Genomic DNA, 12,617 nt, shown 5'->3' on the forward strand with positions numbered 1-12,617 from the left:
CATTATGGGCCTCCTGAATACATGTGCTAGGAGGGAAGCCAGCTGGGCTGGGGGTGTGAGGCATGGGGACATCCCGGCCATGGCACCTGGGACCCCCCAGAAGCTGAGAACCTGTACCTGGGACCCCCCAGAGCCTGCACCCAGGTGCGTTCAGCACTAATGTGTCCCTCTGTCCCCCTCTCTCAGGGACCTCATGCCCAGGACCCTGGAGGGGCAGATCACCATGGAGAAGACCCCCAGCTACTTCGTCACCAAGGAGGCCCCGGCCCGCATCTCCTCCATGTCCAAGGGCACGAAGCTCATCGTGGTGGTGCGGGACCCCGTGACCAGAGCCATCTCGGACTACACCCAGACGCTCTCCAAGAAGCCCGATATCCCCACCTTTGAGAGCCTGACCTTCAAAAACAGGACTACGGGCCTGATCGACACCTCGTGGAGCGCCATCCAGATCGGCATCTACGCCAAGCACCTGGAGAACTGGCTCCTCTACTTCCCCATCGGGCAGATCCTCTTTGTCAGCGGGGAGAGGCTGATCAGCGACCCCGCGGGGGAGCTGGGCCGGGTCCAGGACTTTCTGGGCCTCAAGAGGATCATCACCGACAAACACTTCTACTTCAACAAAACCAAGGGCTTCCCCTGCCTGAAGAAGGCGGAGGGCAGCAGCAAACCCCACTGCCTGGGGAAAACGAAAGGCAGGACCCACCCCGACATCGACCAGGAGGTGGTGCAGAGGCTGCGGGACTTCTACCGGCCTTTCAACATGAAGTTCTACCAGATGACGGGGCAGGACTTCGGCTGGGACTGAGGCTGAAAAAAAAATAATTTAAGAAAAGGAAAATATAATATAATATATATTTTTTTTACATATCAGTAGAAAGGGGGAAAATACAGAAAAAAAATAATAGTTGTGCTGAAACATGATTCATTCTGATTTTTTTTCTTTTGACACTGCCTTGGTTTCTTTCTTCTCCCAGAGGGGTGCTGATGTGTCCCACCACAGAAAGAGGCTGTGAACTGCAACCTGGTCCTGTTGACATCCCTGAGGCTTGGTTGCTTCCTTCAGTGGGCCCGAGGGTTTGCACTGGCTCTGTAAAAGAACAAAAACAAAAACAAAAACATTCAGGTGTAAAATTTTTCGATGTCTTCAGGTCCACCCTCAGAGGTGAGCAGAGTGCATGCAGGAGCTCAGAGCTGTACTGGCACATCAGCCACATTTTGGCTTGCAAACACCGTTTTAGACCAGACCTTGTCACACTTGACAATGAAAAAAACGGCAATGTAATATTTAATTTGGTTTTCAAAACCTTACCTTAGGATATTTTTTATTGTATGAAACCTTTGAGAATTTTTCATTTATCCAAATTTTGTTTGACTGTTGCCCCTCCACTAAATCAAGCTCTTTTCATCAACCAAACTTATTTTTTATCTTATAGAAGCCAAAACCAATGTTCCTTCGGTTTGTTTTGACAAAAATACTTGGTCACCAAAAGTGTAATAAAACTAATGATTCTTTTGACTTTCCGATGCAAACTGCCAGGTAGTCAAAAGACCTCATTCACGGGAGCTGGCTCCAAACCTGCGCTCCCCATCCCCAGGAACGTGCACCCCTCACACCAGGCTGACCACAGAGCGCTTCTCTCAGTGGGGCCCATCTGAAGGGAGCTGGGTGATGGGCAGGGAAGGGTCCACACCGAGATGAACGTGGTACATCTCTCTGGGAGGTGATGGGAGACCCGCCATCACACCACTCGTACACAGGAAACAAGTTTACCGTGTCTGGTGGATGATATTTAAGCCATAATGAAGAATGCGCTGGGTTGGGTCAGCCTGAAAAGACAAATGGTGGGGAAAGGGTTGTTTGGGAAAAAAAAAATGAACAAAAATCACATCCAGAAAGGGGGGAGAATGAGCAGAAGTAGATGGAAGGTTAATTGTCCTTTCCTAAAGGAGAACCGAGGGGGAAGCAGGAACAAGAGCACTGGCTGTGCAGGGCTTTAAAAACTGTCAGGCAAAACGAATCTTCTGTTTGGCATAACCAGGAGCTTTAAATTCCTTTCTTTGATCATTATCACCTTTTTTTGGCCAGCAGAAATGGCTCAGAGACAAAAATCTATTAGTGAAGCAGGATCTTGTATTACCGCGGGCTCCTTATCTGCTGGCTCTTTATCTTCAGCATTTGCTGGACTAGAGGAGCACCTAATTATTGCTTGGTGCTGTGTAGCACAATTATGTTCCCTCGTTTGAGTTTAACTTTAAAAAGCCACTGATGGGGTAGAGCAGACTAAGTGGGGATCAGCTGGTAAATCTGGTGAGGAAGAAGCCTGGGGTCCCTGCCCACTGGCTGTTGGCACACCAGGCAACATTTTAATGCGATGACAGCACAGATTTCAGGGAGTCCAAGGAGTATTGTAGGATAACCAGGGCTAAGACACAGACCTTGTATCAGAAAATGCCATTCAACCCAAAAGAGTCATTTCCACCTTGGCCATCCACCTTGATGGGTTAGGAAAACAACTGAGGACCAGGACAACCTCGTGGCACTCACTGCCACCGCATGTAATGAGCCGCAGCCCCTCCTGGCTGTCTGGAGCTTTCCCTTCCCTCCCATCCCTCTGCTCCTGAGGACGCGGAGTCCTGGGACAACCACTGTACTGTCCCTGAGACACAAACCCACCTGGTTTTGCACAAAACCTTCCCACCATCCCTTCCCACCTCTCACCACCCCTTCCCACCATCGTCGGCCAAGGCACAACGCCAGAGGCTTTCCAAGCTGAAGAGAAGTGTCAAGCAGGTAGCTCCGGTGGTGTTTCAAGGAGACTTGGGGTGGGCTAAACTGCACAGGCTTTTGACAAGTATAAATATCACTTGAGTATGATTTAAAAAAATCAATATAATTATATTGCCACTGTCTCTCCTATGGTCACATTTAGACTAGTATAAAGCTGCTTTATAGCGCTACAGATTGTTCTTCCCATATTGAACAGGCTCTAGCGATACGAAGCACCTTCCTACAAATGAGATCCTGCAACTGCCACCAAATCACTGCCATTAAACGCAGATCGTTTCGGTGTGTACACAGGCCCAACTATCACACGTGCCTTTAAAACACTGCCCAGCACACTGAACTCAACTCCATGCGCACACTTTCCCAAAAACACTCCGATGCTTTACTTCCATTAATTTCTGAGGCTTTGACTCCCTCGATGCACACCTAGTAAAACTATTTGGGGATCAGAGGCTGTAACTGATTTTTTTGATCTGGGCCATAAGTATTTTTGAAAATCCCTCCACGTACGAACAATGGCTTTTAAAAAGAGGTCATGCAATCAAATCCCTTTGAACTCTAATAACATTTAAGCCTCTAAACTCTTTAGGCTTATTTTAAAATCCAGCCATGAAGTTTAGATTATTTTAACCTAAGAAGAATTGGAAGTAAACTGTCAAAACCTGCAACCCTCCTAGGCCCACAGAATCGAGCATCTTATTAGGAGGAGAAAGCAAAAGCAGCTATAAATAAAAATGAAAGTGACCTATAGCGTGCTTTTTTTTAAAAAAAAAAGGCAGAAAAATCGATACATTAGTGATAAGAAACTAATCAGGTATACTGAAGTCCTTCTGGTTTCAATAATCCAGTGTGCCATTAGGCACTGATAAAGCTTACACTCATTATACACCATGTAACGTTTGGATTTTTAGAATATTTGTTTTAAAAGAAAAAAAAAACATAAAACACCCTGAATGTTTCAGACAACTTGGGTTTTCCTTTGCCGGTGCAGTTTGGCAGGATGCATCCCAGCCCCTGCTGTGGCTCCTGGTGCTGGGATTTTGGGAAGGGCGAGGACGGGCTGTGGCCACGTCGCAGCGAGCTGTGTTCATGCCGCGAACGTCATCGACTCCCACCAGAAAGCTGCCACCTGAGAATTTATACAGCTAAAAGGAATATAAAGGCCAATATGCCATGGAGATCAGCGAAGGAGGCTCCTCCAAGTGGTATTTGGGGTGGGCTTTGGGGTGCGAAGCCCAACGGCCAGCGCATTTGGGGATGCCAACCTGCACTTAGTGGTCTTGACGCTCTTCCTTCTTAGCCTCCTCGGTTCTCTCACACACACACTCGCAGATACAATGTTAGGTCTCCAGATCTGGGGAAAAAAAATGCCCACTTTCTTAACCATTAAAAAAATTCTTGTTCATATATAACGGTTTCTGGGTTTTCTCTCCTCCCTTCCCTCTGCTCTGTGATACTGTCATCTTTCTCCCTTTGGTGCTATTTCAGTATGAAACAGACTGATTTTAATTTAATTTAAGAATGAAAAAGCACACATTTAATAAAGTTTACGGGTACTGAGAGGCTGTGCTCTCTTTTTGCTGGCAGCAGCAACCTGGAAAGAGCGGGGAGGTTTGTGAAAAGAGGGGAAAACATAGAATTAGCCACTCACATCAGGTTCAGCTTGCAAAACCGATCGAGCTGGGGGGGCTCTGCCTGGCTTGAACTCCCCAGCTCGGCTCCCGGCCTTGTTGGCATCGTTTCCCCGGCCTTATCTTCCACTTCAGGCCTCTCCAGGTCTTACTACCGCCTTGAGACAGCCAAACACCTTGAAAATTCAGCTCTCCCCGCTATTCCCCCTTAGCCCTGCCATGTCCATGGCACTTTGGCACCGGCTTTGCCGAATTCCTGCTCCCCCCGCCCGCGCCGAGGAGTGGCCCCGGCTCACGCCGCGCGAACCCCGAGGTGGAAGCAATGCACCAAGAAATACACACGGCACGGCAGCCCCCGTAGATCAGGTTTTCTGTGTGGTCAAGTAAAGCGATATTCTATTTACTTTTTTAGACGTATAAACAGATTAAGTCCCAGGGAAAATACGCTCCCAAACTTCATAATATTTTATTAAACCAACGAAGTTTAATATAATCTTTTGGCTTCCAGAGAAAAATGTTCCATTTCTTTTCTGAGCACTTTTGATTTTATTTTCTTTTAATTACTGTTATCCGGAGTTAACAATGTGGGTTTTGCACTCCACCCAGCCAGGACTATCCAGATTAGAAGTGGGGAATTTTGCTGAAATACAGAAATATCTATGTGGTGGTAAGGAGTCAATGACGCCTGGGTGGAAAACTCTGGGAAAGCCAATGTGTAGAACGAATTCCCCTTAGCCAGGCAATAACAAGGCTGCATTCCTCCATCCACAGCATTTACCTAAGACATTGGCCAGCAACGTTCTTGAAAAAAAAAAAATCAGACCTCCTTCATCTTAGTGCCTGTCCTCACCGCTGCACGGCGGCTGGAGCACGGCTCCTGCTTGCTCCATCGTGCAGGTAGCACGGCTCGCTGCTCCGTGGGGAAAACTCTCCTTAAGTCAGCTCTGACGCTGTGCTACAGCTCAGCATCACTTGCTGTGACCACCCTCGGGTGCACCACCCAGCCGGGTGCTCAGCCCGGGACCTTCGAGGAGCCCGACAAGCGAGCAGCACCCTACGGACGGGACGAAGGTGCTGGAAGCCAAGCAGAGCTTTCAGAAAAGACTCAGCACCTGCCTTTCAGCATCATTAAATACTAATAATAATGGTAATAATCATCTGATGGTTCTTAGGACAACTGGGTGATTTCTGGAGGGCGAAGTCCTTGCTCCGAGCATTACCTGAGGTCATTCGCACAGCAGAGGAACTTTAAAAGCAGCTTATCAGCCACGAGTACGTGTTCCCGTGCCAAACTTCCTTGCTATTTCCTCTCTACAGCAGTCGCAGGCCCTAATTTGTGGGCCTCGTTAGAAGAACGAAGCAAGTTATCCAAGAAATACATTTGATGTCACTGAAGAGCTGCCCCACGGCCACGTACAGGCCCCTCCAAGCCTCCTGTCCCTGCCCAGAAGCCCAGGCTGGTGTTACGGCTGCTGATATTTTGTCTGGAAGCTTAAAACCTGCAACCAGAGCACTCCCGTTGGTGGAAGGTCCTTCTTCACCCACACCCAGCACCTGGCCTCCGTGGTTTCCTCCATCAGCACCGGGTAACGGCCGTGTTTTAGACAGGATTAGCCCTGCTTGGTCACAGTTTCTTCAGCTCATTCCTTTTGTTCTTTCCTCAACAGCTGTGATTTAGGGCATGTGAGCAACATCTGAAGGAAATGACTGAAAGGTATTGGCTGGGGAGCACTTACCTCCCCGCGTACGGGGCTTATGGAGCAGAATCAATACATTTGCTATACTGCTCGCTGCCAGAGACCCCCTACAGCGGGGCACAGAAGGGAAGGCAGCCGAGTAAAACAATTCTCCCGAGAAGGACAAGTTTAGGAGCACAGAGGAGCGGGGCTGGATGCACCGTATTGACTGGGCAGACGCAGTCACTGAGCTAATTCCTGGCCTCTCTGCACATCCCAGGGGTCCCGGGGCGGCCAGCTTTGAGGTGTGCACCGGTGTTTGTGCTTTTACCACGCTGCATTTCACCTCCCAAGCAAAAGGAGGCTTGTTCAGCACGCAGAGGGGAGATTAGGGAGGCAGCCACAGGTTTATAATGCTCTCAGTGCCTACAACAAACGCCGCGGGGCACTTATCGCTGATGGCACCCCCGGGACGGGCAGTGTCCGTCTGGCTGTGGTCTGGGGACACTTCGCAGCACTCCTCCGCCTCCCAGGCAGGCTGTAGCTGAGCTAATGGCACACAGCCCCCGGGGTCATTTCCTCCAGACATGGCCTCCTGCACAGGGCTGGCTGGCGAAGGGCACGGCTCCGTGAACAGCTCCTGTCTGCCTGCTCCAGTCCAAGCGCCATCAGCAGTGACCCCCCCAGGCTGGAGCAACCTTTGAGCGCGTCAGGCTCCTCCACTCCCAGACAGAGCAGCTGCCACCTGCAGGAGGGGGTGACTGCTATTGGAGCCGTCTGCTTGCACAGCACAGACCAGCCGATGAATCTCGGGGTGCTCTGCCCGCAGCATCCCTGCCTCTGCTCCCCAGGGTCCACAGCAGCATGCGGGGCTGGGGGCTGCGAGTGCCAGCCCCCCGCAATGGGAACAGCCTCCACCCGCGATGGGGACCACATCACCAGTTCAGCAGCATCCCGCTATTTGCTGGAATTCCAGATATTTTCTACACATTTTTTTTTGTTTGTTTGTTTTTTAAATAACTACTTTGACCAAAAGAGCATTTCAGCTAAGCTCAGCGAGGTAGCCCCAAGTGAAGCCACAGCCAAGGATCCCCAGACATGCCTCTCACCGCCTGCCATGGGTATTACGGAGAGAGAACCAAGAGCATCACCAAGATATGATTAAAAAAAACAAAAACAAAAACAAAAACAAAACAAAAAAACCATACTTTGGTTCCATTTAATTCAAAACCAGTGTTGGTCTGAGGCCCAAGTACTCCACTTAACACACTGAGAAGATTCAAGCTTAAATAAAGAAATTACTCATGTGGCTACCCATGCGAGCTGCTGGCAGGGCTGGCTCGCTCAGGACATGGCCAAGTCAGCCCGGGTAAACGGGATCTCTCTGATGTAGCTCTCCACGAGCAAGAGGTGCCACACGAGCTCAACCTGGCCCTGGCTGGCACGAGCCACATCTTCCTGAGCAGATCCTGGTGTTAGGGGGGTCTGGAGGATGCTGCTGGAACAGCGAGACCGAGCATCTGCATCACCGCATCTGTCAGCAGGACCAAAACCACACGTCCGGGCTTTCACTGCCTCGGAGGAGGTTACGGCAGGGAGGACAGCAGGAGCCAGCCCTGCCAACACGGTGGGATGCTGCAGGGACTCTGACACAGCTCGGGGCTCGTCCTGCTCTGACATCCCGTTTCGTACCAGCTTTCCGAAAGGGAAAACTGTCATGTGCTTCCACTTTTCGAGGAGCTGAGCTGTCCTTTAGATACCAGCTGCCAGCATAAATATACATCAGAAACAGGTTTTGAGTTCCTGAAAAATGTCTGAAAATTGTAAACAGTTTTCAAGGCATATGGGGATAAACAGTCAGAATCTCAATATTGTTTATAGCTTAAAAAAAACAACAGTCGCTTGAGTTCAGTCAAGCCAAGCATTTTGGATAGATAATTTTTAAACATTTGGTTTCAATTCTCCCAAACCTTCAGCAAAGAAGCAGCCCCATTCATGCAATACTTAACTTACAATTCAAAGTATTATGGACTAGAAAGATGGATGTTTCTATTTCAAAAAATAAATGGTCTCGCATATTGGACAATCTTGGAACATCCTTTCAGAAAATAACAACAAAAAAAAAAAACACTCGGCTGGGAAATTTATCCAGGCTGATCTCCTCCTGCTTAAAGTTTAAGTTATGTTGAATTACTTGTTTGTTTTTGTTAACAAAACTAAGAATACTCTGTCAGAAAATCCTGAGCAGTACCATTTGTCAGCCTGAGCGCAGAAGCTTTCTTCCTTGGCCTCCTCTGATCCCCAGAGTGCATTAAACCATTCGTCCCTGACACCGGCCCTGCTCTCAGTGCAGATGCTTTGCAACTGGACGGAGTGGGGAACAGAGCTCTTTAATTTCCTCTTTGCATTAGAGTTCATTAGGAAAAATCCACAGTCACCCTCACTGAACAAATGCCTGCATTCGCGTTTCTTCTGTGAATGTTCAAAGCATATTTTCCTGTAGTTTTCTTGTCCCTTTTTTGTCTTTTTTTCCTAGGGGATGGAGACCCCACCTGCACCATTGGTGCTGGACTCCCTCTCTGTTTACAATTAATTCCTGATATAATTTCTTTTTACTTCTCTCACTCTCTCCACTGGACAGCTCACAGGGCCGTAATTTGCTAGTCCTGCTGTCAGGGAATTCTCTGTTTATGCAATTTGTTTATGCTGTTATGGTGCTGGTGGTTACTCAGACAAGGCACGTGGCAATACGCCCATTCCCAGGCTGGAGAACAAATGTCTTGAGGAGCAAAAGGGACAAAACAGTTCCTAGCATACTTTACTGAGCGCACTTTGGATGACTGGCTGTCCCTTCTAAAATCCATCAGGTCTGGGACACGCACTCATTTCTTTAACCAGCATTTATTGCTAGCAGTTTGCAATCACCACATCCTACTTTTTGATTATATTCATGAAAACAGTCGCAGATCTGGGCTTTTAAACACTATTTAGTCATCTCTGTAACCAGCCCTGAGAACAGCCACCAAAGGTCAGGATAAATCTTGCAAAGTAAGGCCGGGAAGAGGAAGAGCACCGGTAAGAAATAAATGCCAAGCCACGCAGCAGCCAGGTACAAGCTTTAAACTGCCTGCCTCAAATCCACGCGTGACACCCCCGGCTGTGTTCACCCGGTGGCAGCCGCCTGCTGCTACCAGCGGTGTCGCGACAGCGGAATGCAGAGACCGTGCCCAGACTGAAGCCAAGCCCTGTATGAGCCCCTCTGTGGCACAAAGAGGGGATTCTGCACTTTTCTTCCTGAATACCCCAGAAGAGGACAGAATTGAGCACCCTGTGGGCACCCAGTGGGCACGTTGCCCCCGGCCAGCCGCTGTGCTCCACGCCTGCAGAGACACAGGCACGCGCCTGCCCGTGCGTTGGTGCAAGAATCTGGAGCATCTGGAGCTTTGGACATCTGAGAGCTACTGCTCTGAAATACAGGGGAGGCAAGAGGATGAAAAGGACTCCCAGCTGTTGCACTTGACTTGGTATCAGGCTCGCTGCTACCTGTGTGGCCCTGGCAGAGCGCGGGGGCTTCTCGGAGGCAGGCTCCCGTGCTCCTGCTGGATCCGTCCGGAGATACGGAGCTGGCTGCTGGTCGGGGAGGAGAAGCCAAGCTGCAGCGTTCCCCTCCCAGCCCGTGGGCTGTGCTCCAGTATCTCTGCTGAGAGAGGGAAAGGGCTTTTTATTAGCTGAATGAAATAAAGACTGAAGGAATGGAAGGGAAGGTTCAAGGAGCTGCAGGTGAGGAGACACCAAAAAACTGGAGCGCGGCAGCTGTTCCTACAGGGCTTGCTCTTGTCGCTGTGCTGTCAGTCCTTCACAGCCCGGCTCTCTGCTCCATCCCCAGCTCGGCCTTGGAGCAGCACAGATCCCCCAGCCCAGCCCTGCCACCCCCCCCAGCACCCCCAGGCACCGCAAGCAGCAGCCATCACACCCCGCATGTCGCCGCTCGGAGCTGCCCGCGCCCCCTGCTCGGTTAAAAAACCGGCCAGCTCCGTCAGATGTGGGTTTGGGGGGATTTCCACGACTGAGTTCAAATGACTGAGCTTCAGAGCATAAGAATTGCTCTGTACCTCTTTAATCCCTGCTTCAATTTATCAGCATAAAAACTATCGGTTTCCTTTGGTCGCTTCCAGTTGGAAACTCCTTTCCCAAGCTCTCCTTTCTTCCCAGCACCCCCGCAGCCATCTCCAACCAGAAACGACATCGAACCCCCCCCCCCCCCCCCCCGCCCCGGCCATCCATGCGCAGAAGACGTAGCTCCATCCCCAGGCTTAGATTTAGGCACTTTGCACCACGGGCAATTGGAAACAGAGACACTCAATCATCCTCCTTTTCTTTTTATACTGCATCCCACAAGCACTGAAACACAGCCAAGTTTGGGAGGTATTGGTAGTTCGGTGGACAGCTGATCTTTGTAAAGTGATATGCAAGCGAGCTCAGAAGGATATCATATTCCAAGGCAACTGAAGCATATTTCTGTTTTTACATCAAATTTTCTGCTACCTTTTGGCAGCAGGCTCGCTGTACATACGGTCTTGTTTGAAGATCGGTGCGCTCAGCACCCTGGTGCTTGGGTTTGGTGCTGCCGAATTCCTTCAAGTCTGCAAGGGTTTGCACGCCTCTGCTGACACACTCAGAGAGCAGGGCCAATATTTACCACCCTGATGTTTATCTCTACCTGCTTCGAATCTCAAATGCCTTCTCCAAGCCCAGCAGCTCCTGGATGTCTCCGGGTTTCTCGGCTTTGCCTGCTCTAAGACTTTGCACCACTAGCCAGGGACTGGACTGAAATCAAGTTTCTCCACCTCTAGTGATTACATGCCAGAAGTGGGAATCTGATGGAGTTAAGCAGTTTGCTTTTTGAACCATCCCCCAGATGTTCTGTAGGCTTTCCAAACCATTTGTAGTTGTCTCAGGGCTTTTGATACCTTGAGTGCAAACAAGGATGGCTGGAAGGACTCACCCCAACTTCAGTTGGTGCCCCATGGGACATCTGTGGCTGGACTAAGCTCCTTCTGGAGGCAGTGCCCCCCAAAGGGAATGCACCTGACACATCTGAAGTCTCTCAGTTCCCCAGATAGCCAGTTCTATGTGCCCAGACACAACATTTTTTTTTTACAGGCATCCAAAGGCATCATCTTTCCTCCCTCGACTTTGTGTGGGAGTCAAGTCACCGACTGGGCTTGCTGCACAAGGCATCCAAAATTTAGGCTGGCTCCCGTCTGTGATGTCCTAGGCAGCCCCACACCTTGAGACGCAGGCTGAAAAACTGGAGGAACATTCAGAGAAGACCCATGAGAATGGCTGAAGTCCTGGAAAACCCTGGAAATCCTGCCATGGGTGGAGGAGCCAAGCAAAACCTATCTGGCTTAGCAGCAACCTTTCCTCAGTCTGTAACCAAGGAGAGCCAAGACCTACAGGATCTGAGCTTGGGTCAGAGCCTTCAGTCACTCACGTAGGTGCTTAGCTTGGACGTCTAAGGCTGGATTTAATCTTCCTCTGATGAAGGTCGGCCAGCTGTACTATGGAGTAGGAATTAATTCTTCAATTTCTGCCCCACAGATCTAAGATTGAACGGTTGTAAATAAGTTTACCCTGCAAAAACCACCACAGGGGTGCTGAGAAAGTAATTCCTGCCCATGGGCCCTCAGACTGCAAGACAGGCAATTAAATAGAAGGGGTAAATAGAGCTTTTTGAAAAGAGAAATCTCAGAAAAATCAGCCCTCTCCTTTAAAACTGTGGCATCGTTTTACAAAGCAGGGATTCCTGCATGGGATAATTAAAGACAGACATTTCAGTAAGGAACAACTCGGTGGGTAATGAGATAATGGGGGGGAGGAAGGGGGTCCCCACACAACCATCACGGGTACGCCAGCCCAAATACTGCCCCACTGTTTTCATACCCAGCTGCAACCATCTCCTCCCCACCTTCCCTTCATCTTTTTCAGGCCAAGGATCTACAGCAACCAGATTACAGCCGTGACCCCCCAGTGCTACTACCGTGGAAACCTTCATGTGCAGAGGGTGCTCAGCTGCTCCCTAGGAGCAGGATACGAGCGGCTGGGCTTTTCAGAGGTCTGGTGGGAGCAGGGAAGGCAGGACCACGAGCTGCTATTGACTCCGAAAAGGAAGGACCAGGGGACGTGTGTCTCCCTGGAAGGATTTCCGTTTCCACAGCAGGCTTTCAAGAATATTGACCAGCACAGCCCAAGAAGCAAAATGTCTGTTTGTGGATAATAATCTCAGACAGATGCCTCTTGCACGCAAACAGCCAGTGCCTCCGAGACAGGAGGCTCTAAATAAATAATCAACAAGTCCTAGAGCTGAATGCACAGTTGCTATTTGCATCATAAATAAATGAGGAGGCTTTTATTTACTCATTCTGGTGGCAGAGCACATCACAGGAGCTCCTCAGAGCTCATACGCCGGCGCTTGTCGTTGCTTCAGCTCAGCCACTCGGCTCCCACCAGCTGCTGGCTCCT

General features: G+C 49.8%; 1 protein-coding gene and 1 long non-coding RNA gene across 34 annotated transcripts in view; one reads left to right on the plus strand and one right to left on the minus strand.

Moving 5' to 3' along the window:
• Positions 1–4,345, plus strand: part of HS3ST3A1 (heparan sulfate-glucosamine 3-sulfotransferase 3A1) — a 30,964-nt gene extending 26,619 nt beyond the window's left edge. Inside the window, exon 2 of the mRNA XM_066980334.1 lies at positions 187–4,345. Coding sequence (XP_066836435.1) covers positions 187–805 — 619 coding nt within the window. The 3' untranslated portion in view covers positions 806–4,345. The remainder of the gene's footprint in view (positions 1–186) is intronic.
• LOC106047103 (uncharacterized) overlaps positions 1–12,617 on the minus strand; it is a 133,643-nt gene that overhangs the window by 3,255 nt on the left and 117,771 nt on the right. For 29 of the 33 annotated variants that reach the window (XR_010825994.1, XR_010825993.1, XR_010825988.1 and 26 more), the window contains 2 exons: positions 4,051–4,139; positions 704–1,087 (listed from right to left, as the gene is read on the minus strand). This is a non-coding gene — a long non-coding RNA (uncharacterized lncRNA). Of the gene's footprint in view, positions 1–703; positions 1,088–1,771; positions 1,828–4,050; positions 4,140–12,617 lie in introns of all 33 variants that reach the window. The other 4 variants (XR_010825969.1, XR_010825968.1, XR_010825966.1 and 1 more) reach the window with 3 other exon arrangements.

This window comes from Anser cygnoides, chromosome 19 (genome assembly GCF_040182565.1).
Source record: "Anser cygnoides isolate HZ-2024a breed goose chromosome 19, Taihu_goose_T2T_genome, whole genome shotgun sequence".
Classification (NCBI taxonomy): domain Eukaryota; kingdom Metazoa; phylum Chordata; class Aves; order Anseriformes; family Anatidae; genus Anser; species Anser cygnoides.